The sequence below is a fragment of the Scomber japonicus genome, chromosome 16, assembly GCF_027409825.1.
Source record: "Scomber japonicus isolate fScoJap1 chromosome 16, fScoJap1.pri, whole genome shotgun sequence".
In the NCBI taxonomy this organism is placed as follows: Eukaryota; Metazoa; Chordata; class Actinopteri; order Scombriformes; family Scombridae; genus Scomber; species Scomber japonicus.
Window position 1 is genome coordinate 10,810,984 of NC_070593.1, and position 26,644 is coordinate 10,837,627.

At 39.0% G+C, this 26,644-nt stretch overlaps 1 protein-coding gene across 1 annotated transcript in view; it reads right to left on the reverse strand.

Moving 5' to 3' along the window:
- Window positions 1–3,285: 3,285 nt before the first annotated feature.
- Window positions 3,286–26,644, reverse strand: part of fndc3ba (fibronectin type III domain containing 3Ba) — a 104,191-nt gene continuing 80,832 nt past the window's right edge. The window contains exons 23-27 of the mRNA XM_053335054.1: window positions 26,192–26,472; window positions 22,671–22,895; window positions 11,348–11,514; window positions 10,009–10,136; window positions 3,286–8,116 (exon numbers count right to left, since the gene is read on the reverse strand). Coding sequence (XP_053191029.1) covers window positions 7,805–8,116; window positions 10,009–10,136; window positions 11,348–11,514; window positions 22,671–22,895; window positions 26,192–26,472 — 1,113 coding nt within the window. The 3' untranslated portion in view covers window positions 3,286–7,804. The remainder of the gene's footprint in view (window positions 8,117–10,008; window positions 10,137–11,347; window positions 11,515–22,670; window positions 22,896–26,191; window positions 26,473–26,644) is intronic.

Here is a 26,644-nt window from a genome sequence, read left to right on the forward strand (position 1 = left end):
GTAGAACAGGAATTTACATCTATATTCATCTGTAACATTATATGCCTCATGCCTTCATTTACCAGCTGGTGTCAGTTAAGGACAAGCTGAGGCTAACTTGTTCTGGCTGTGTGGTGAGAAATCATAGACAGCAGCTTAGAGCTTTATTTGATGCATGAATTCAGAAAAGTGTTGAAAATGTACCACAGGGGTCTCAGTCCTGCTGTCTCAGTGGTGGCAGTAAATCCCCAAAGAGCTCTACTAGGTGCAGTTCAGGGCTGTATTTAGACACAGCTTTGTGAACAGTGATGCTTTAAGCTTAATATTAATGTGAGTATTCAAACACACAATGTTTAGCAGGTATGTTTACCATGTTCATCTTATTTGTTTAGCATGTTAGCATGCCCATTAGTACTAACATACAGTAAGTAGCTACAGCTGAGGCTGATGGGAATGTCAGTAGTTTTTAAGGTATTTAGTCATAAATCAAATATTTCACCTACAGTATGTGAAAAATCACAGAAGTTATAACAATTCGTCCTGAGGGGAAGCTGAATGTCTGTACCAAATTTCATGGAAAGAGGGACATTTCAAAAGCACAAATGTCAACCTCTAATGCAATCTAACACAACATTTTGTTTTAAAGTTTTTGTTGACATTGTCAGAAAGGTGATAATTCTATTTTATGTATATTATTGAGGTCGTAATGGTGTCAACAAAAACTGAAAAAGCATCATAAAATTAGAATGTATGGCAGAGCTGTTGTACTGGAGTGCAAAAGATTGCACAGGTGTTCCTAATACAGGGGCGAGGTAGTCATATGTATATATATCATAGTCATCCCTACAGCTGCCTCTAGTATGATTAAAACAACCGAGTAGATCAGGGTCCAAGTTCCAAGTTTGGCGTGCTGTGTGTGCGGTGTTCTGCACAATATTGAGCTATTAACTTGCAGACTTGAGCACTATTGCACTTACACTGCATTTCTTCTTTTTCCAATTCACTGCTGCTTACATTGTGTACACTGCAATTCTGTTAATGAAAGTTATGTGAAGTCAGCTGAAAGATGCCAGAATTGGTGCATCTGACACCCAATCATCATACAACATTCAAATTTTTTTTGTCCAGTGATTCACACAGTGACAAAACCACTCAATGCTGTCTGAGTGTTTTATCTTTCAGCTTTATTCATTGAACACCCTATCTGGAACAGCAAGTTATTGAGTAGCCACTGCCTAAAGTACATTTCCTCAACAACAGGGGTTTGTTATATTACTCCTGAACTAAAGTTTAATTAAAAAAAAAGATAAGGACGAGACAGTGGAAGGATGTTGTTTTGCTCTCACCTCTTTCATCACTTAGTTTCTTTCCACCTCTAACACACCTGCTGTATGTATGCACCACAAAACAACCAAGGATAACACAAAAGGTCAAGAGACTAATATTCCCCTGGGGTCCTCTGGTCGCTGCAGATTGAAAGGAAATGAGCGTACAGTGAAGCAATTTTTCACTGGTTGCCCTCAGGGACAGCAGGGGATAATAGCGTGTGTGATTTACTCCCATCAGGTACCTGGCTAAACACTATCGAGGCCACTTGTGAGTATATCTACAGCTGCCACACTGGATACATAGTGGATACACTTTAACACTAATAGCCCAGCTTAAATAGACACATGTTTTACCCCTAGATTCTTAAAACCTTTTGACAAAACACTGAGTCCCCCTCCAGCCACAAATGTGATTTTCTTTTTACACCTACAGTTCAATGTTTGAGCTTAACTTTGCACAATGATGTACTTGCAGAGTCTGACACTAGAAGGCTGTTTCTCATTGATTTGCTGAAGAAGAAAAGTTTCTTTCTGCTCAATGAAAATCAGATTTTAAGAAGTGGGCTTACAAGCATGATTTGTGACATCACAAATAGTTTGGAAGCCAATAAAAGTCAGGTATGCAACTTACAAAAGTGTGATGTGAAAACTCGACGCCTCCAATGCACATACACTGAGAACAGACTGTTCAGTGGAGTAGGAAACATCTCGTGTCCAACAATTAAATTGCTTTTGACACTGAAATTTTGCATATTTATAGACTCTGGAATTTTAATGAGGGAAAAGGAGTAGATGTCATGTTAAGGATTTTAATGTGGTAAATGTACTTTCTTGTCTCTTTAGTTATTATGACGACTGGTGAAAAGTTTAACACAGTATTTTTTTTTCAGTTTTGATTGAAATTTAAGCAGTTCGAAGTCCAGCAAATAACCCTAAATGCTACAAAACTAAGCAGCAGCCTGCCTGAGGTACAAATAAAAAGTTTAGGTTACCAAAAATTGAAAAGTAATGTAAACTTCAAAGTTACAAAAATCGCCTTTTTTCTTCTTTTTTTTTTAACCAAGAAATGGGTTAATAACTTTTCTGCAGCAATTTAAGTAAATGAAATCTTGAAAGTTGATGCAAGCAATGCCAACAGGTGCCAACATTCTGCATAAAAGCAAGGATGAAGAAACATGATTGTCTAGAACCAGAGTGGGCAGCTTGCACAGAGTACCTGACACCCTGAACTAAAAGGGCTACCACAGCATAAGAACCATGCAATGCCCTGTGCTCTACATCTAATGGGTCAGGGGCAGATCTCAGAGCTCATCCTGCAGCAAGATAATAGCCCAAAACATACTTGCAGAGTATGCAGAACAAGGCAGTAGACTCTAAATTTTCACAGAATTTGGGCTATGCTAGAATTTCGTAGTATTGAGACAATGGACTACATATATTTCAATATAAACTGGAAAAATTGATATGTTCTAAATTAACTGATACATTCATACATAAGTCTCTGCACCATTTAAAATGTCACCCTGAAGAATCACTGTTTTGAGCTCTATATCACATTATTAATCAATATTACAACCACTGATAATTACTCACTTTGTTTACAACACTACACAAAGGTGGCTCTGATGAGGTGAGAATCATTATTCCCTCTTTATTTCTTGAAGATAAAAATCAATAATGCTTCTCAACAGTAAATGTCAAGAAACTGTTTTTATAGTCTCGCACAAACTCACGCATGGCAGCTTGACACGGTCAGTGGCTAGGCTGCTATTTTGCTCTACCAATATCAGTACAGTATCTATCCATTAAGCTATCAGATGACAGTGTCCAATGTGATGATCTGTAGAAAACTGATCCATAACAACTGGGTTTATACCATACATACACATGTTGTGAACTTAGTGTAGAACAGTGTATGCATACAGTTCATGGAAATGCTGACGAGTAATGACACAATCAATGAAACTTACTCTTGTAATCAAAGTCAGAAAAAAATTAAAACATTTATTGGGCATAAATATATTATATATACGCTACCGATACAGTTACGTCTTACATACATAGGGTAGTATTTGCAAAAATCTATACATTAAAATTGATATGGCAGTTTCTTTTATATAATGCATATGAAATTGTCTAACATTTACAATACAAGAAGAAATGCATGAATTTCTTTTTTTTTTTTTCAATTCGTAGACCATGACAACATTGGAATGTTTGTTTTTAAATTGTGAGGTAAAAATATGTTTCTTGTTTTTGTCTTGCTTAAAAAATAGTTAAATACCTGTGAGTCTCATTTGTCAAATCGCCAATCTCTCAGTCAAAATCTCTACTTGCTGTAAAACGTACAAAACATAAGAAAAAAAAAATCATAATCAGAAGGCACAGACGTGGGGTTGCTGGGCAAAAAAAAAAAAGAAGTTTATCATTCGTAACATACCCACCAAATGTGCAGGACCTGCAGGGTGGGTAGTTAGGGGGAGGTCTATAAAATCACCAGCATTTAAAAAAAAAACAAAACAAAAAAAAACCAAAGCACATAAAGGGAGTACTAATCCCACAAACATACAGCCTTTCAGTTAACCCCAAGTTAACCTCAGACTATTCAACACTAACATGACTGGTCTGACCTTGGCCTGACCTGCTCTCCCATTGGGGCATTAAGGCTTGAAAAGGGGAATAAGGGTGGGCAACATAACTTCGGGGGGGGGTATAAGGACAGGACACCTCACACATAACCTGTCGACTAAAATGCAACAGGCTTGGTAGACACACCATGAGCACGTCTGAGAAAGGCACCTCGCTCCCTATGAACTGTACTTCCTTTGTTTGCTGTAGTTTGTATTCTGCAGAGAGCGGGGTGCCATTTGAGAAGCACAGAACTGTGCTCCAGTAATGCCAATGTCACAGTGACGCCAACGACAGAATAATGCCAATGAATGTAACAGACGGCGTTGGCAGTAGTGTTTGGAACAGAACGAAGGACTGCATGTCTCCTCTCACTCATATTAACCTCATCAAGACTAATGCTCGGCATAAAAAAAGTGCTTCAACTCTGTTAGTCATAATGTATTTACCATCTCATTCTATAGCTCTATAGATATCTCTGTATATCATCTCTTAGCAAAATACTGGATAAAAAATACTCACTACTGCTATACCAGCACTAGCCTTAACAAGGAATCGACAATATTATTATTATCATCTGCCTGAAATTATTGTATGATTGTTTTGCCTTTTTTTCAGTGTGAAATCAGGTTGTGTTAAAAACTTTCCTGCGAAAGGGGCTACACATTTTCAAAATGGCACATTTTGCTTTACAAGACAAAAATAATAAAAGATAATATGAAAAGAAGCGTAATCACAGATCAAGTTAATGTTTTTTTTTCCTTTTCAGAGAATAATAACAATAATAATAATTGTAATGCTGTGTCATTACAGAAGAACATCACAGAACCCTTTAGATAACTGGAAACGCAACATCTAGTGGACACGAGAAGCCTGCACTTTGGCAATAAAACAGTAAAAACATATCAGAAGCTTCATTATAACACTAATCTGAAAAAAAAAAGCCAAAGGCAACGACGTTTATCCCAATACAGATGACTTGAACTGAAACTAAGGCCTGGCTTTGCTACATGTCTCTCTCTAAACATTAAAAGAACTGCTCAGCTGTGCATGGCCGAAACAGGAGATGAGAAAACAAAAAAAACAAAAAAAAACAAAAAAAAAACAATACATAGGCATTTGGTTACATGTTTGAAACGGCATGATAACTGCAAGGCATGGACTGATGAGCTACAGGTTCCCAACAGCTGTAAGAGAAATACTTAAAGGGTTACTGAGATAAGGAATGCTGGCCTTAATCATACAATCTAACATACGTCCATTTAAAAAAAAAATTTAAAAAGAAAAAAAAAACATGCTACAAGGAAAAAAAATTAGTATATAACTACACTTGTCTCTTAATCTTTAAACAATAAATAAATGAAGATTGCACTGTAATTGGCATGTAAAGTACTGTATGCAAATATATAGTATAAATAAAACCTACAAAAGAACTCTACCTTAACTTTCCCATCGACTTTGGCAAAGGTATTTTGAGCTAGTAAACCACTTTGCTTACTGACACATACAGGAGCAAGGCACAGCATAGACAGATACAGAGGACAAGATACAGCATCAAAAAACAAAAGAAGAAGAGGAGAAGGGAGGAAGACAGCAAGAAACAGAGGAAGAGAGGCTAATATAATGACTGTGATGACAGCAATGGGGATGACAGGATTAGATCTCCCCTCTGTAAGGCCTTATCCCTGAGGTACGTTACAGGCTGCCAATCAGAGCTGAGCGGCGGAGCTACACTACTACCCCGCCCCCCGTACTAACCCCGTTTTCCCACCCAATCCCTACTTCCCCACACCCCACCCGACAAAAAGTGGACATGTCACTCGTTAATAATGCGGGTCAGGGTGACTTCTTTGGATCATCAGGGTATGTATTGGGCTGTACCTTGGCTTAGTTTTTCGGGCTGGGGTAAAGGGGTTCGGGAGTCACGGGGGGGAAGGTCAGGGGGTGTAACGTGTGTCAGAATGCCCTGTTCTGTTGAGTTGTGTTCTGTCAAAGGCTTGTTTGTTTAGTGAACATTAGTTCAAGTCCCCAGAGAACATGTCCGTCTGAGGAGAGACCACCACAGACTTGCTACTGCTCTGATTACATGTCAATAAAGCACCTTTTAATAGAGAGAGAGAAAAGAGGGAGGGAGTGAGATTAGTGCATGGGCAGAGAGATGGGATGGATCGAAAGAAAGAGAGAAGCAGCCAGAGCAAAAGGTAATTACATGTAATTATAGGCAGGAGAGGAGATAAGAAGAGAAGAGTCTTCAGATGTATCGATTCACAGACTAGCTGGAAGATAAAACTACAGCTTCAGCACTGCTCTGGCTGATGGCTGGCTAAATTGCAGAGGGGTAAAGCTTAAGCTAACTCCTAATGGCTTTCCTGGTTAACACACATACACACACACACACACACAAACACATACACAGCTCTGAGAAGGGCGGCTAGCTGGCAGACTGTTAGCACCTCTGGGTCTGCGATGCTGTGGGCACATCGCTACTAAAGCTAAAGATAAATAGGCTGGAGCAATGGTACTTGAGATGGTAAAACATGGAAGTGAGAGCCAGTCAAATGCTCAGGCCAGAGCTATCCTGGCAAGTTGCAGCCAATCACAGTCCAAGCCCTGCTTCCTAAAGCCAGTTTATGCCCCATACTGTTAACATTCAAATACCTGTAAATGGTTCAGATTTTGAATTGAGGCCAGCGTGTGAGGGCTCCTTCAACTGTAAGCACAAGCTGCTGAACTGACCTCAGAGCTGCTGTCTGTGAGCACCTAGAGTCATCAACTCCTCCCCTTTCACAATTAACTTCAGACCTTACATTGCCATCACTTATATTACATCACTTAACATCATATATATTTGTTATTGTTTATGTATATGTATATGTATAACAGTATACACACATACAAATATATATATATATATATATATATATATATATATATATCTTGTGTGTATATATATATATTAGATTACTGGTTTTTCCATTCTTTCTTAGTTATAATAAAATCACAGGATAGCAGCATCTTACACCACACATGGATTGCATCACTTTGGTAGCTGAATGAGTGAGTGATTGAATGTTAAAAGCTGAGCAGATATGTGATTGACGTCTTAGGAGGAAATGGTTGTTTCTCATTGTCTTTGCATGAGTGTAATTTTATGTGTGTATGCATATATATATGTAAGTGTGTGTGTGTGTGTGTGTGTGTGTATTGTGTCAGCCTGTGTTTGTGTGTGTGAGAGCAGGTGCAGATTGCATGAATTGACTGACAGCCTGTAGAGTAGAAACAAATTGAATAATAACAGTATGAACGGCTAAAGCTTTGAAGGCCTACATTGGAATATGGCTGAATGAATAAAGACTGCAGCAAAAAATGCAAATTAAACATTGAAAAACAAAAAGAAACAAACAAAAAAAGTAAGGCAATGACTGTCAAGAAATATACATGTTCTCTAACTGTATATGTTTTAAAAAGATACAAAATAAAAACATGCAAGTCAGTCTGAGGAGCAACTGCTTTGCTCACAGCTATTTTAAGGCTTGATTAACAGTTTTTCTTTCCCAACCGAGGTACAGCTAAGAAAAGGCTTCCCTCGACAGAAATCCTTAACAAATGAGACAGACAATGATACATAGACAACAGAGACATAGAGAGAAATGAGACCAAACCGAGTGAAGGCAGAAGACAACAGGAACAAGGCAAGGAAAGCCTGATTCGATAGTTTGATTAAAAAACAAAAAAACAACATATATATAGCCTTAGAAGTACATCTCAAGTGTTTGTTTTCATTTCATTAATTCTGTTCTTTCATAGACGTTTTTTTATAGTTTCTCTGTGATTTTGCTTTCTCTTTCTATCCTATAGTTAAAATTCCCTCACTTCATGAAGAAGTACTGTAGCAAGCAGGCGATGAGGATGGAGAAGCCCGCGAACACGCAAACAATCAGCGCTGCAAAGCGCTCATCGCTGGAGATCAGGCCTGCCCCTTTGCCGGTTTCCACGGCGCACATCTCTCCTGACGATGCCGTCTCCTGGCGACGCAGCGTGAACAAGGAGGAGGGGCTCAGTGGTCCGCACAGTTCCTGGCACGTATCCTGGCAACGGCGGCAGGCGCCCACACGGAAACGATAATCTGTGTTGCCCTGGAGACCAGAGATTTGGAACACGCCCTCCTCTCCCTTAAAAACCTGTAAGGGGAAAGGAATACAGACAGAATAAAGTTTTACAGCCAGTAACAAGGGGAAAAAATCATTTTCATTAACGAGCACACTTAAATGTAATACTGTGCCATTGTTTCATAAGGTTTGAAAGTTTTCATTCAACAACACAATGCCACATGATTTGACTGAAGGTGTGTTCATGTGTAAAATGTTAACGCAGAGACCTGCATACTCGTTTGGGTCACAGAACCATATGATTGCTTGTTCTTATACTGTGGGGGCATAGTGACGCTTTTAGCAGGTGCTCATTTACACAACGAACAGGGTCAAATTCAATTTTCGGTATACACATTTAGCAGGGTGTCATCCTAGTGTGAAAAGATCAGCACCCACTGTTTGACTAACTTGAGTAAATCCTGTTCTTAACAAAAATGCTTAACATTTGCAAGACTTTAACAACCTTCACCAATTACCTGCTCAGTGCTGCTCAGGGTTTTATCTGTTGCAATTTTTAACGAAGTAATACAATTTATTCTTCGATTGGCCCCTCACTCTCTCTCATGCATCAATTTTTTCCTCTTGCTCTTTATTAAAATAAATTCCCATCCCACATTTTACCCAGTTAGCAAAAGGGCAAATGTGTGTTTGTGCGTGAAGAAACAGAAGAAACAGAGAAAGCTCTCCTGAACCAAAATAGACATGACATTTGATAAAGCATACTATATCTGAAAATCGACCACCTCTTGTAATGTCATGATATCATTCAGTACACCTACGGTTCTGGCATCAAGTGTAAGTTACATTTAGGAAGGGGGAGATAACCTCAAGCTCCAGGCTAAACTTATAAATACACAAATAAAGCTATACAAATAAACTTGAATAGAAAAAGTGGTGAAACAGTTGCAAGGTGAAACAAAAGTTAAAGTTAAGACATGTATCCTGTAACAGCCACCAAACTAATCTTTTTTGGAATAGGTTTGTAGCTGATCAAGAACGGCGAAATTACTTTTCTCTGAGAGCAGCAAAAAAAATCTTATCACCCATCAAAAGTATTTCAAGGCAGCAGTTGTGCAGGGAAGATGTATTAAGTTGTAGTTTTCAGACTGACCAATTTCTTTTGTCTTGATGCATTTGGTAAAAAAAAAAAACAGCAGACAGAGAAGACAAATATACAACTGTGAATGAATACACTCACTATTCTCATTGTGAGTTTAAGCCTATAAATATTTGAAAAGCAGTAGCACAGATTTGTATTGACAAGCAATGTGTGTGCCAATAATCAAATAAGCAAACACGTATCACAAATACCCACACACGCGCACATATACACACAGCTGCCGTCTTGTCTGCTGGTGAGTGTCAGCAGTTCTTCAGTAATCCAATAACCAGGAGTAAAAGAGCCCAGAAGACAAATGTCCGTTTGTCTGCAGTCTACAAGTCAGCTCATTGCTCCAACTGCCAGCCACCCAATCCAATATTTCCAAGTGCAACCAGTATCTTTTTTCAGGTGCTGTGCTGTATTTCTCATTAAAAATCCTTCAATATTATTTAATAAATTCTACTGGCGCTGCAGATTACCTCCAATTTCAGAATTCTGTTATAATACCTTCAAGGCAGGGATAACAGAGTGCCTGTGAGAGCATGTCTGTGAGAGAAGGATTGTGTGTGTTTAATGTTTCCATGTACAAATTTGTGTCTATGTATGTGTGTGTGTGTATGTGAGTGGCTGGGGGCTCTGTAATACCTTCTCCATCAATGCAGGGAGATTAGAAAATATCCTCCCAGTCGTCATACACACGTCCACAAAAATAAGAACGAACAAAATAATTCAAGCTGGGCTTTGGACCAGAGACACACCGGAACTCTTAATACTATCCTTATATAAACTGTGTGTGTGTGTGTGTCTTTGTGAAACCAACCTGTTTGTACTCTGACTCACGCCCCACCAATACCTGTAGCACATAGCTCACAGGATCCCCTCTCATTGGTGGGATTGTCTCCCATGTGACCTCACACATGTTTCCCTCCAGTTGGTGTACTCTGGGAGCTGTCAGGTGGAATTTAAAAAAAAAAAGAGTCATATCATGATACAGATCACATGACAGGATTTCATTAATACAAAATTGAAATCAAGCAAATATTTTGAGCTCATTAAAAATAAATTCAACCTCTCTCACAACAGATAAAAGTGCAGGAATAGATCAAAGTCCAAGATTGAAGTCCAACTACACTCAACCACTTATTAATGAATTAGTATGAACATCCATCTCCCTGCTAGAATCTAATGCTTCATTTCAACACTAATGGTTGCTGTCGTGTTAATGGCTGTTAGTGTCAGGCTGTTTAAACGGCATAGCTATTGCACATTATCCAGGATGTAAGCCATAACAAAGAAATTAGATTATTCATGTGCAATAATTTTGTTTTTCAGTGTTGATAATTGTTTTGCAAGCAATAATATCCTGGGGGTATTGGATCATTTTTCACCGGAAATAACAACATAGCAACAATAATCCAAACGTTGCATTAATTACTGTACCATGAACAGCAAGGGTTTTCCTGAACAGTTATGGTAACCAGGGACCTATTCATTGTTTTGCCTCATCTCCTGTGTTTTATTGTTCTGAATGAATGGTGATTCGCAGAACATATCGGACAGCACACATGCATAGACCCTTGAGGCTGTTATCTATCTGTTTATTAATACTTTAGTGCTGTGCAGAACATTTACAGCTTCACAGTCATGGTAAGTCAGGGTCCTCCCTGGTTATATCACCTGAGAGGATACTATTTACTGTGATTATGGTAGCTATATAAGCAACCGCCTCTCGGTTTACAGCAAAGACCAAATACTAGGGGCAATAATCAAGGCTACAGTAAAACTGTCATCTCTAACAGCAAAACAGAAACACATATATTGCCTTATTTTAGCCTGTAAGTGTATGGCACTTGTTTGGAGCCATTTGGTGTAACCCCTAAAATGCTGGAGCTGACTGCAAACTTAGTTATATGTGGAAATGTATGCATCGCTATATTAAAACCAACCACGTAGCCAAAATCCTCTCGAGCTAAGACATTTTCTCAAGTTTTAATAGTACAACATAATTTAATAAATTGAAACTAGCTAAAGAATGACAATATGGGCAAAAGACAGATTTCCGAACAGCAAGTGTGACCCAATACAGGATTGAAGGAGTGACGTCAGCCCTCTACGTTTTATCATGTACCAAAACACGCACTTTGCTCAGTTTAATTTACCTTTGAGGGCAGGGGGTACAGACTTGGTGGTGCAGAAGGTGTGTGTGTCAGAGAATGGACCCTCCCCAGCATCACTGATAGCCTGTATTCTGAAACTGTAGCTGCTGGACTCAGTCAATCGCTGCACCTTGTAGGTATGGCTGGGACCGCGGTAGATCGTCACAAACCTGGAGGGTGTAGAGAGACAATGAGTCACAAATCTAGATAGAATATGAAAATGAGAATGAGGGATGGCGGGGGAAAGGAGGGAGGCAAATTGGAATTGACTGCATGAAAAAACCAGAAGCCCCTTTTATACAGAGACCCCACAATGTTGCTGAAAAGAAGACCTTTCATTATATGTTCTTTGCTTTTTCACATTGAATCAAACATATTGGACATGATGCCACCCCGTCTGTGTTTTTAGATTGCATGACGGTGTTATGGAATCAGAAGCGTGATGTGTAATAGAACAGCATCATCGTCTAGTATGTGTAGTCCCAACATGCCAGCTGTCCCTTTTACACAGCTATTGATGCAGTAGTCTGACTGCTTCCACTGCCAGCTTAATGGTGCAACAACAATGGTAAATGGTAAATGGAGTGTACTTATATAGTGCTTTTCTAGTCTTTTTGACCACTCAGAGCGCTTTTACACTGCATGTCACATTCACACATTCATACACTAATGACAGGGGCTACCATGCAGGGTGCCAACCTGCTCATCAGGAGGGAGACTAACCATTCACACACATTCACACACCATTGGGAGCAATTTGGGGTTAAGTATCTTGGATCTACATGCAGACTGGAGGAGCCTGGAATCAAAACTGTCAATTGTCCGATTGGAGGATGACCGCTTTACCTTGACTGTTCTACCTCCTGACCCACAGCTTTCCCCCAATGCCCCCCAATTCCATGTTCATACCTTTTATATGAAACGGCAGAGGAGAATAATGGCGCAACATTCCTGCCTTGAACAAGCTGTGTAAAAGGAAGAAATAGTGAATCAGAGCTAAAGGAGCGGGTGAAGAGTGAGGTGAAGGTGAGAGAAAGGAGTGGCGGTGCTATGAATAGGTTAGAGGAAGGGATAGATACGGTGATAGAACTCACAGTTCATATTTTTGATAGAAAGAGCAGTGAAGATTGAGGATACTTGGATTGCACTAATCTCCATTCCTTGACTTTTAATGACTCATTAAAGGAATCAATATCAGTTAACTATGCTTATAAACTAAGAGTATTAACAGTATATATACACTTCTTAGTGTTGTCTGAAATTGCTGGCCTCACCATGGATATAATAAATTACAGTTTTTATTTTAAAAAACAAAACTTCACATATTGGTCTGCGTTTGATCACTGATGTGTGCATTTATTTCTTACCAGCCAGAAATACTTTGCTGCATCAATATAGGCTTGGCACATGCCACCTTGAGGTAGGCTTGATTTGAGAAATAAGTAGTAGACCTTGAAAAGAGACAGGAATGCTGACAGGAAGAAAGAGTGCATCTTGAAAAAAGATAACGGTTGGATTTATGAATAGACAGGACGTATACTGACAGGCCATAGTCACAAATCTGATGGAAACGAGCACCAAAAAACTTTCTGGCTGGCTGACTGGCTGGCTGGATGGACTGATTGATGGACTGAAGGAGAGATGATAAGTGAGTAAATGAGTGAGTCAGGGAAAAATAGGAATTTGAGCTAAAAAAAAAGGGGGGGGTTGTTTATCTGTGAGAGTTCCAGCACAATGAAGTAAAAGTCTGAGCTGGGAAGGAAGAGATAGACAAAGGTGATGAGGCAAGTAAAAAGATAGGAGGCAGTGATGAAGGAAGTCAAAAGAGGATAAGAAGGAGAGGAGAAATAAGAGAAGTAAAGAGTTGACTGGTAATTACAGGCATGGAGACGATGATGGAAGATCTGTTGTGAGAGGACGTAGAAAAGAGAATGAAGAGATGAGAGAGGTCATGGTTTAGTAGAAGGCTATAACTCCTGATGAGCTCTTTATGTAGCTGCACTACAGAGAAGTGATGTGTTCCTCAGACTGATATATTGTGTTGTTAATTGTTTGCCTTGCTGCTGGACCTCATGGGTAACACACACAAACACCCAGTATTAAGTCTTCCTTAGTTTACACTACATTAGCTCTCAGCTAACAAACACAAAGCCAAAAACAAGCAATTTTCATATCTGCATGTCTACAGTAAACACATTAACTTTTTCATCATCATGAGTTATGACCCCTTCTCATTTGGGCAGAGTTGAATGGCAGAGTATAAAAACAATTAATACTCAGCACTGTCACCAGGACATAGTTAATGAGATGAACTGCAGCCTTGGTCCACAGCCAAACAGCCAACCAATTAACCGCAACAAGGAGCAGAAGAGGGCAGAGGAAGAGAGGTTAGACACAGATAGGGAGATTTCTGTTCTTTTTTGGGGGAATGCAAATGTTCAATTTTTTTTACAGATATAATAAAATATAATTTTACTTATTTTATTTGATTCTTAAGTTTGCCTTTTGTCCTGTAACTGTGACCCTTTTTATAGAAGCTGGCATTTTAAAACCCTGCTCTGTAACATGCTGTTTCTAAAAGCCTGCAGTGATTCAACTCACATAGAAAAACTAACATTTGTCTTGGCATTACATTATCAAACATCTATGTTCTAACATTTTTTTCAGTAGTAGCTGGAACCTTAAAAGCTTTCCCAGAGGAAAGCATGATTATCAGATTGTTGTCTTTATATAACAAATGTCAGTAAATATACAAAGAAAAAATCTGTGCTTGTTAAATGTTTCAAAAGTTTTTAGAAATCCACAGAAACAAATAACTTTATCCCTACAACACTGATTGGTATTTGGCAGAAAGAGCATATGATGATGACCAAAAATAAATGAACACATTCACATTATTATTAATAATAATTGACTCTAATCAGGAAATCATAATCAAATTGATCAATATAAATCATTTCATTATTGGTTCCAATAATAAATATAATTTTAAGCAATGATATTTACAGTATGTACCATGTATGGGTACTTCATTTAATGCTGCCTAGCTGACTGGAAAAATGGATTGGTGTGCATAAAGAAAGACACAGCAAGGATGGCAAAATAGAGAAATGAGGAACATGGATATATGAACAAATGAGTGGGTTGACTAGGAAGATACATACGGATAGAAAAATATGTAGGGGGATAAAAAGATGGAGGAACTGAACTTCAAAGGGGCTGAACATCACAAAAAGAGATGGAAGATGGCAGAAAGGGTGGAAGGGAAGAAATGAATCTTAAAAATGCTGTGCATCAGAAGGTTGGAGCCTTCTTAACCTGCATTCCCTGTGTTGCCATGGTGCCCTTATACTCCAAATACCCCTACCCGAATGCATTCTGGGTAATACGGATGAGGAGAGAGTGAAATGAGAAAAATCAAACAAACTCGGCAACCGTTTTAAGGGCAACAACAGAGCGAGGATAACAAGTGAAAGTGAAAAAGCTGCGAGTGAGGGAGGACAGAACATGAGCAACAAGTCTGCATACAGGGAGATAAGGGTGAAAAAATAAGCTGTGGGCGAAAAAGGGACAGAGAAGGGTAGAAAGTAAAAAATGGGCATTCAATATTTTGAACTGGAGAAAACAGCTCCCTTTATTATCTAATACACCCACAAAATGGAGACATGGAAAGGCGGATAGAGGACAACAAAGAAGGTAAAAGATGAGGTCGGGGGAGGAGAAATTTATAAAAGGGGGCGTTCATTTCTCTGGAGGTCTTCTAGAGGTGAAGTCACCTCTCTTACAATAAAATTAGATGAATAAACATGAATTACATTGGCCAGAGACAAAGAAAGTGAGGCAGCGGGAGATGTGGACAGAGAGAGATGGCGACAGTCAAAGACAAAAACATAAATAGATGGTAAGGGTATGTGGTTAAAAATGACACTGATTAAATTTATTGGCAAAATCGGAAATCACATTTGCAAAATTGCAGTCAGCTATTTGATATGTTTGTTTACAAAGCAATATATTTTCAAGACTTCCTTATTTCAAAGTGCCCTTTCAAGCTCCCTTGATACATTTTGATTAGTAATGAAGCATTTGGTTGCCAAGGTGATTTGACCAATAATATAAATTATTGCTAATTCTTTTTAATACAGTGTGATGAGACAGCAAAAGGAGGAGCATAGGAGGAAGCGTCCTGGGAGTAAGTACCATGGAAGAGCACGAGTCATTCATCTCTTAATAACCCTTCTCACACACAAACTGTGGTGCACCATTAATGCAGCCATTAATGCAGCCACTAACACACCTAAACGTTCCATCATAACCACCAGTGGCCGCAAGTAATGAATCCTAAGCAAAGGTAATTACGTTGAAACAGTCAGGAATCACACATTCATTTTGGAACCATTGAGTCATTTATAGTGCATGGATGGTTTTGCTGTGGATGAAATGATGGAGAGAAGAATGGGAAGTGTTTGTGTGGAGATGTTGCTATTTATGTTTGTATGTATTTTATTTATACCAACCAATTTATATGTATTTCTATCTGAATAAGTCGGGAAATCTGTCATTGCTATACCTGAATGTATAACAACTAAGTATAATAACTACATAATACAATAGCCATAGGCAAGGCAAGGCAAGGCAGTTTTATTTATATAGCGCATTTCATACACAATGGCAATTCAATGTGCTTTACATAAAACAGAAAAACATGTAATTTGAGAAACTTAAAACATACAATTAAACCCCCCCCCCCCCCACCCCCCCCCATAATAAAAACAAAGTACAGAAAAATAGAAAGACATAAATAAAATGATTGCAGCATAAAATAATAAATTAGCTTTAAAATCATTAAAAGGACATAGAGTGCAAATGAAAGATTAAAATGTAAAGTGCTTTAAAAGAGCTCAATCGTAAGCATAGGAGAAGAGAAGTGTTTTTAACCTGGATTTAAAAATGTTCACTGTTGGGGCTGATTTCAGTTCTGCTGGTAGTTTGTTCCAGTTGTGTGCAGCATAACAGCTAAAAGCTGCTTCACCATGTTTAGTTTGAACTCTGGGCTCAACTATCTGACCTGAGTCAGTAGATCTCAGAGCTCTACTGGGTTTATATTCTACTAACATGTCATTCATGTATTCTGGACCTAAACCATTCAGTGATTTGTAGACCAGTAGCAGAACTTTAAAATCTATTCTATAGCTGACTGGGAGCCAGTGTAAAGACTTTAGAACTGGAGTAATGTGCTCTGATCTCTTTGTTCTGGTTAAAACTCGAGCTGCAGCGTTCTGAATGAGCTGCAGCTGTTTAATGCTTTTTTGTGAGAGTCCAGTCAGAAGACCGTTACAGTAGTCGAGTCTACTTGAGATGAAAGCATGAATCAACTTCTCCTGGTCTGTTTGAGACATAAAACCCTTCACTCTGGATATGTTCTTAAGCTGATAGAAGGCTGTTTTGGTGATTGATTTGATATGACTGCTGAAAGTCAGATCTGAGTCTATCAGCACGCCAAGGTTTCGGACTTGGTCCGTAGTTTTTAGAGAGAGTGACTCCAGATGTTTACTGACAGCAATCCTCTTCTCTTTATTGCCAAAAACAATGACCTCAGTTTTGTCCTGATTTAATTGAAGGAAATTTTGGTTCATCCAATTAGTTACTTGCTCTAAACAGTGACACAATGACTGTATTGGACTGTAGTCATCTGGAGACAGTGCTAGGTATATCTGTGTGTCATCTGCATAACTGTGATAGTCTACATTAGAGTTCTGCAGAATTTGACCCAAGGGCAGCATATATAGACTGAACAGTAGGGGTCCAAGAACTGACCCCTGAGGAACTCCACATGTCATAGCCACTCGATCAGATTCATAACTTCCAATGGTCACAAAATAACTCCGCTCTTCCAAGTAGGACCTGAACCAGTCTAGGACTGTTCCGCTGAGTCCTGCCCAAGTTTCCAACCTGTTCAACAGTATACTGTGATCCACAGTGTCAAATGCAGCACTGAGATCCAACAGGACCAGAACTGACACCTTGCCTGAGTCAGTGTTCAACCTTATGTCATTTAACACTCTAATAAGAGCTGTTTCTGTACTGTGGTTAGGTCGGAAGCCTGATTGAAATTTGTCAAAAAGGCCACTGGAGTTCAAGAAATTACTGAGTTGATTAAAAACCACTTTCTCAACGATCTTGGCTATAAAAGGAGGATTTGAGATAGGTCTGTAGTTGGTTAACATGGAAGCATCCAGCGTTCTCTTTTTTAAGAGTGGCTTAATGGCAGCTACTTTTAGGAGTTTAGGAAACACACCTGATTTAAGTGAGCTATTTATTACTTGTCGCAAATCTGTTTGGACAGAGTTCACAATAGTTTTAAAGAAATCTGATGGCATTGTGTCAAGACAGCATGTTGATGGTTTTAGATGCTGCACTGTTTCCTCTATGGTTTTTTGGTCAACTGTTTTAAATTCTGACATTGCAGTTGAGTTATTCCTGGGAGGTCTGAGGGATTGCATCATTTTATTGTTTTGTTGATTTGTGTTGATATTTAGCCTTATGGACTGGATTTTTTCACTGAAAAAGCAAGCAAATTCATTGCATTTTTCTGTGGAAAGGAGTTCTGGAGCTATCTGTTGAGGGGGGTTTGTAAGCTTATCAACCGTAGCAAACAGAGTACGAGTGTTGTTGATGTTCTTATTAATTATTTCAGAAAAATGTTGCTGTCTAGCTTTGAGTAACTCATATTTAAAATTACAAAGACTTTGTTTGTAGAGGTCAAGGTGAATTTGAAGTTTAGTTTTTCTCCACTTACGCTCTGCCTTCCTGCATGCTGTTTTTAAAGCCTTTATCATCATAGTGTTCCTCCATGGTGTTTTCTTTCTGCTCAAGGTTGTCTTAGTTTTAATAGGTGCAACAGCATCCATGACATTTGAGATTTTCCAGTTAAATTTATCCAGGAGTTCATCAACTGACTCTGCACTCACAGTTGGTGACATAGCTATAGCCTCCATAAACTTTGCACTGGTATTCTCATTTATGTACCTTCTCCTAACAGACACAGAGGTTAACTGAACATTTGGAATGATCTGTAAGTCAAAGAACACACAGAAATGATCAGAAAGAGCCAAGTCCTTAACATCAACAGAAGAAATATCAACACCTTTAGAGATAACCAGATCCAGAGTGTGGCCTCGAGTGTGTGTGGGCCCTTTCACATGTTGCAAGAGGCCAAAAGTGTCAAGTAGAGCAGAGAGTTCTTTGGCGTTACTGTCCATGTTATTGTCTACATGAATGTTAAAATCCCCTGTTATGATAAAAAAGTTGTAGTCAGTGCAGATAACTGACAGCAGTTCAGCAAACTCATCAATGAATTTTCCTGAGTATCTTGGAGGTCTATAAATGATTAAAAAAATAACTTTTGGATCACCTTTTAATAAAAAACAGAGATGTTCAAAAGAGCTAAAATCACCTAATGTAATTTCCTTGCACTGAAATACAGATTTAAAGATGGCAGCAACTCCTCCGCCTTTCTTACCAGTTCGACACTTGTTCATAAAACTAAAATTTGTTGGTGCTGCCTCATTGAGAATAGCACAACAGCTACATTCAGTCAGCCATGTTTCACTAAGAAGTAAAAAATCAAGATCATAGGTCATAATGACGTCATTAACAAGCAGTGATTTGTTTGCTAGCGATCTGATATTGAGTAGAGCTAACCTTGTGGAGATAACAGGAGACACTGGTATATTTTGAGGTTGACATGCTATACTTAGTAAATTAGCAGATTTAATTGAACTCTTGTTATTTCTCACCAGTTTAACCATTCTTCTGTTACCTGTCATCACAGGGATTGAGAAAACTACCTGAACTCCATAGGGCCCTGACTTTTCCTGGGGGAGAACATAATTGGTATCAGTATTGCAGCCTGGACCCGGCACATATCAGTCAGACTCACAGATGATCTGAGTCAAAGGAGGTGGGGGGGCTCTGTGACTCTTGGGTGATGGTTGTTTCCAGCGTGGTGGAATGGGAGGGGCTTGACGATGGGGGAAGTTGAGGGGAGAAAAAATGGGATTTGTGCGTGGTGTGAGTTGGATTCCAACATTGACAAGGTCATTCATCCTGTCGGTGAAATCCAGAAGTGGGGAGTCCTGACTGAGTGGAGAGAATGAAAGGCTGGTGGGTGAAAGTTGGGAATCTCCAGGTGGGGCTGGGGGAGACTCCACTCCAGCCATAGATATATGTTGTCTGTGTGAAACCCTACCTTGACCTTAATGACTATACTGTATGAGCAATGGAGACATACATTATTAACTGAATTCCCCAAATATAACTTCAATATAACTAAATTCCAACCCCATGACCATATGTGAACTTAGATAGCAAAATGTCAGCTTTTTGGAATATATTCTGGTACAGATCAAAATGAAAAATGTGTCCTTGACAGGAAAAGATACTGTGCTGTGGAAGAATCGTACTCCAAGTTTTCAATGTTGTAAGATTGAGTGTACTGCAATGTGAAAAAGCACCACTTTCAGGTGAATCAACCACTCCTAAAAGTCTATTATTAGAGTTTGGGTGGACAAGTGAACAAGAAAAAAAGAAAGTAGAACTAGCCAGACTATTGATAAATTAGAGGCCAATTTCAGTCTGTTCTTGGGCCACACAAAAAGCCACTGACAAACAATCCCTGGCCCCTTCTTCTCTGAGTTCAATGACAAAAGCCACTAAATAGTTGAAAGTGTAACACATTCTATCTAGTACATGTATATGTATTATTTACTTCCTGCTAAATACAATCAATAAGCATGCAGTGTACATCCTATTGTTTCCTTGATGATAAACGAGGAATGAGTGGTACTGACAATTAGTGTCTGTTTTAATTAATGTATGTTAAGACCTGGGATTATCCAATAAAATATGCCATAATCAGAGGAAAGAAAGAAAAACTCAAATAACTGCAGTATGTTCTGTAATATTAAGCAAGTTCTAGCACTTGTCGTGTTATCAACACATAGCAGGATTACAAAAATACCATCTGAAACAAACAGGTGTTTGCAGACAAACTATGCATATATGCACAAAAGTATTAGAATGATGAGTCATGAAGCCACAAAAACACACAGACTAGCACACTGCCCCCACTAATCATGGTGTCAATTAGAAAAAGAATAAACAAAATTTTCTAAACTGTGAAAGCTGCTTTCATTTGGCTGGCAGGGAGCATGTTTGTGCTCACGTGCATACATCTGTGTTTGTTTGTGTGTGTGTGTGTGTGTGTGTGTGTGTGTGTTGGGGAGGTTAACAGATCATAGCCTGCAGGATAGGACCCCATCTGTTGCCTGATGCCCTCCGGCCCATTCCAGGGGCGCCAAGGTACACTGGTGCCAACTTGATGCCAGCCAAGCCTTAATTCAAACACGGATAGCCAGCCAACCAGAATGGAACAGGGATGCACTGAGGGAGGAAGCGAGACAATCTGACAGGTGGGCAGACTGGCAAGCTGATAAAAGTGGCCATTCAGTTCAGTCTGCTTCCTGCCTCTTTGTGCATCACTCTCTTTGCTATTTAAACCACAGCTTATGAAAAATTCTCTTAGCTCTGCTATTAATATATTTTCCTCCTCTTCCTCTCTTTCCAACTGTGTGGCTAATTCCTGTCAGTGGTCGGTTTCTGCCCCTTCCCCTCCTCTTCTGTCTGCTAATTCTTTGTCTCCCTGTTTCTCTATTTGTCGCTCCTGCCTGAGCAGTCAGTTAAATGGACGGTTGATTGTTGGAGGCTGTATCCAGGCTGGCTCCAGATGCCCTCAACGTGACTACTCCATGGTACATCTGGTTACAGCACACATACAAAAAAAACCCTACACACACACACACACACGGGAGCACACAGATCTACACACATTCTTCTAACTACGCATGAATGCCTCTCTCAAGCTGCTTGTGTTCTGTCCCTCTTGTGTTTGAGTGTGTCTGGTTTGTATTCAGTATTGACCTTCTGGGTCCTGATTTGCAATACTGACCACCTGCAGGATGGGAAGTCTAAGAAAAGTGATGCGTCTTGAGGCCTAGAGGTTGAGAGACACCTTCTGAGGGGAACATCACAGTTTTTCAATATCACGCCATAGCTGAGGTTCTATATATAAAATACCCATCAATTTTGACTTTACAGAAGTCCATATAGAGCAAGATTCATGTAAAAAAAATGTGTATGGTGCATTTGTAGTGGTTCTTTTCACCTACATACAGTGTGTTTCTACAAAGCAACATTAACAGATCAGGGTTGGATGTGGTAACTTCTGTTGATAGTAGACAATGTAAGTTGTCTCAATTAAATATTGACATTTATGGAGAAAAAAATGTAATTAAAGGTCCCAAGAGAGCCGCAATTAAACAACATGAGTTATTTTAAGTCTTTGTTTTAGACATATGAAGAGTTTCATCTAATATGATACATAAGAGTGGCACAATGTCTAACGTTTAATGCAGTTTAGCTGCATTAAACATTCAATTATTATTCTATATGTGATTTTTCGAGGCATCTGCTATATTGTTATATATATTATTATCTCAGCAGTCTAATTAAAATCATGATACTGCTTTCAACCTTATCGGTCAGGGCAAATGTGCTGCAAGTACAGCTTGTTCTCATGTATTGTATAGAGTATTGTTTTTTCCATGTTGTGCACATTTTACCACAGTGCTGAGCAACAGCACAAAGAAAGGCACTCCTGATAATGACACCTTACAAAGTAAACTGTGTACCTTTCATCATCCACAATGCAGCCATGTCCAATGTTAGCATAAGCCTACTGTGCAGTAGTAAGTATATGATGAAGTGTATCTAAAGGACTGAGAAGATGCAGTGAATGAAGTATTAAATTAAAAGTACTACTCATGTTCCTCTGATATATAATATAATATAATATAATATAATATAATAGATCATTAATATAAGAAAGTACAATATTTCCCAGTACAATATTTTGGGGGTGGAAGTATAAAATAGCATCAAATGGAAATACTACTAATAAGCCTCAAAATTCTACTTAAGTACAGTACATGAGTACAAGTGCTTAGTTACTTTCCACCACTGCATATTATATATCATGTAATATACAGTTTGAACAAAATGTGTGATTCGTCTCTATCTTAAATGCTAGTTTTAAAATTTTTAGTAAGTTTTAACTGTGATATAGTGCATATTTTGATCTTTGAAATGTTATCTTCCTCTTGTCACATACACATGATCAGAAATAAAGTAAACTCATTGAATTGTATTCACTATAAACCAGCTAAGCAGTCACGTAAGAAGGGTATAGAATGTTGTGTATTTACGCCACCTGTGGTTTTTGTCCTCCATTTGTAGTGTGTAGACCATGTCGTCGGCGAGCAGGGCACGCGTATGTGTGTTGCTGGCATTTTCACCCCACTTCAGCTTCAGGCTTTGAGGGCCGGCCGCCGAACATTCGAGAGGGGGCGGGGCTGGAGGCAGGGGGCGTGTCCTCACCAGCAGAGGTGGACTCGAGGGGCTGGAGCCAATGGCATTCACGGCCTGGATCTGTACACTGCAAGCCATAAAAGAAGAGAGAACATGTTGGTTTAGGTTCTTACATGTTTACGAGATTGTTACAATTGGGAAAATGTAAGCTCTGCCTTTGATGATCCCAAGTTTTTGGAAACCATATTATGGCATAAACACAACAGTTCACTCTCAATATCGCAGCAATATCGCAATATCCATAGTTCAGTTCAAACCAATGACGTCTGTTGCATGATGCCATATCCATCTCTCTACTTGTTTCCTGTCTGCAACGTCACAATCCATTATCCAATTAAGGTAAAAATGGCCAAGATTTTTTTTTTAAATAGAGTAAAAAAAAACACAGCACAGTGTTCTGCACACACACCAAGACACGGCTATCTACTGCTAATTTAAAAAAATGGATTTGTGTTTTTCAAACTCCCCTGCTGCCTTTCTTCTAAGAATCCCCCTCCCTTTCTCCCCCTCTTTCTGCCATGTCTGATCAGCTGGTTAGCATCCACATCAGAGGTCCTTGGCAAGATTTCTGACATTTAATCGCTGATACTCTGTAACTGTAACCTTTCATTATAATTCACGTGGCTGAGTGAAGATGGAAGAAAAAGGGCATCATTGACCCATCCACTGGGTAATTAAACATTTAGCTAAAAGATGATTAAAATAAAGAAGAGAAAGAATATAAATAAACTTGATGATAAGGGATTACATTTAGCTGTGTTTGGATTTACATATCAAATGACATTTGTCTTTCAAAGCTTACTGTTTTATCTTGAAATGAAGATAAAAAATTAAACATTTTCTATACAAAAGGTGGCATTTCAGTGGTCTCTGTACAGCCATCAGGCATGAGGTAACCATGTCTTCAGCTGAGCAAACCACTGAACCCCTACCTGGCCACTTGTGCTAAGTTTAGTGACTGCTTGATAAATATACTCAGTTTTGAAAATGATAAACAAGGTGCATAATTGTAGCAGTGATTTTCTTGTCAGTTTTAGAGTGCACCTTTCAGCACTGCAACTTTATTAAATCTTTATTCTATAATGTGTGCCCATGTACAATCATCCTCTAAAGTTGTCTCTGCAGACTAAAATACGCTTTAATATTATAAATGAACCGGGACAGTATTAAGCAAAGATGTAAAAGGTTGCTGGAAAACCTTGTGTCTGGAAAAAGACAGATAAAGAAAGATCTGATTCCAACTAAAGCTGAATACATTCTGCATGATGTTTGAAGACCTAAAAGTCATGCAGATTTCAATGATAACAGGTAATGTCATTAAAAATACATGAAATCTAAAAAAACAAATCAGTATTATTATTTGGATTTAGTTTTTTTTTTAAATTATAATAACTGTTTTTCTCTTAAACAAACAACTATTGTAGTTCAGTACAGGATCAGCCAGTTAATCCCCAGCATGGACTGGGGAGAAGGCAGAGGAGAGGAATAACACCTCTAGTATAAACATAAGGTTTCAACAATAATCTCACAACATAGACATTTTAAACCTGCACACACAGCCCCACTCCTCACAGAGCAAACAACATTTATTGCAGTCCATCACAAAGCCATACACATAAATAAAGTATGAATAATATTATTTGAAGTACCCAACCGCTGTAAATAACAAGCAGATTTACTGTCATTGGCACACACAACAACTCCTACAAGCACACACACACACACACACACACACACACACATATACGCACAGTGTTCTGCCTGGCAGCCTTTATGCAAGAGAGCAGAGTGACATCGGGACAAAAACAACCTCAGAATGAAAACAATGATGTGTGATCACTCTGCCTCTTCACACGTCCCCATGGCTTGGTCGTCCTCTTTCCCACCCCCAATTCAAAGAACTCACTACACACACACACGTGCGCGCACACACACACAATTACAGAAACACTTACAGAGACATAACAACAGTAGCTGGTGATTCATGTTACTGAGCAGTTGTTTACAGCTGTGTGAGCATAGGGGGTCTTAAATGGCTGTGCATGAAAACATCACACAGGTTATCCCAAGCTATTATATACTACTACCTGTGTACTTGTAATGTAAGACTTTTATCCATGTGTAATACATTTTTTTAGATCAAAATGCTCTGTATAATATAGTACAATAGTTTATACCCATAATTTCAACAGAAATTCTTAAAACAAGCAGAACGATTTTACAATAATAATTGATCATTTTTTCCAGTAATCAATCAACTCTTAGCTACCTGCTGTGGTCCCTTGTTTTAAACGTTTTATGCATTAGGACCACTCCACATTAAATTTGAGTTGAACATTTTGAAATCTGTTAATGCAGAGCCCTTACAGCAGGGAAAAAGACATAATCAATGACATAATATAATTGACCCCCTGATGATGTCATCAAATGATCCTATCCTATTAGTTAGTTCTAGAGATGCTATTCATTGCATTATGGGAAATAAAGTATCTAGTGTTTATGGAGCTTGACCATTGACTACTCATAAAGATGGACCTCATGACAGCTCCTTAAAAGTGAAGCCAAAATATCTCAATCTCCCCCTGGTGGCTAGCTGAAAAATAAGTTATAAGTCACACCCCCTCCATTTTGGCAGATGGCAAAATAGCCAAACTAAAATATTCACATCAAATGAATTTTTCCCAAAGATGGTTTCTGTCATTTAAGGTAGTTCATATCACACTAATGTTTCTCCAAATGCTAATTTTATTATACGTTTTTTTGTTTAAACCTCGGTCAGGCAGCGGGGCGGATGAGAGGGTGTCCCCAACTCACCCTACACGACAGTTCCCCTCGCTCTATAGAGCATTTCAGTGTCGTTGTTTGCATTTTAAGGCCTGCAACTTTAGTGACTACTGACAACTCAAAATTAATGTTAATGTTTCCATTGGTCTGCTGGAGGTGTACAAAGTCAACTGTTTGCGAACACGTTCACTATTTCAAATTTAAAAAGTGATAATACATCAGTGTTTGGTTTACAGTTTGTTATCGTTGACCCCAAGTGGTCAAAGTATCAGTTAATGAAGGTTTATTAATCCAGTGTTTCATGTTGATTTAAGTTAAAGTATTGACTGGAATTATGTTTCAGTTGGTCTGACATCTGGTGTTAATGGTCACTGGCCCACCAATCAAAATATTAAAGTCTGTGGTAGTATATTTGGGTTTTATTGCTACCTCGTGCACATAGAGTGACACAATGGTTAATCAAAATGCCAACCCCAAGATTTGGGGATCATCATCAAACATAAATCACACTTTGTAGGAAAATATCAATTTTATATGCTCCTCACATCAGCTCTGCTGCTTTATAATTTATGTCAGTACCTGTATTCGCTGTCTGGCTGCAGGCCTGAGACAAGGTGACTTGTCCCTGATTCCACAGTGATGGTCTGGTCATCCAAGGTGATGACATAAGAGGTGATTTCCGCCCCATTGCTGTTTGGCTCCTCCCACTTCAGGAAGAGGCAGGTTGATGGGGAGTGACCTGACTCTGATGAGACCGGGAGGTCCAGGAGGTTGAGGGAGGAGACCGGGTCAGGATTTGTTGCCGGGGTTCGGAAACTCACTTGCTCGCTGTAAGGACCAGCACCTGCCTGATTCACTGCCTGAGAGGGACACAAAAACACAGAGAAGGTGAAGGGATGAAGGCATTTGAGGAGATACAAGAGGAGAGGAGAGAAGAGGAATGATAACAAGAGCAGAGACTAGACAGACACCAAGACAGATAGATAGAAAAGCGATGGAGGCAAAAGTGAAATGAATTGGCAAGAGCTAGAG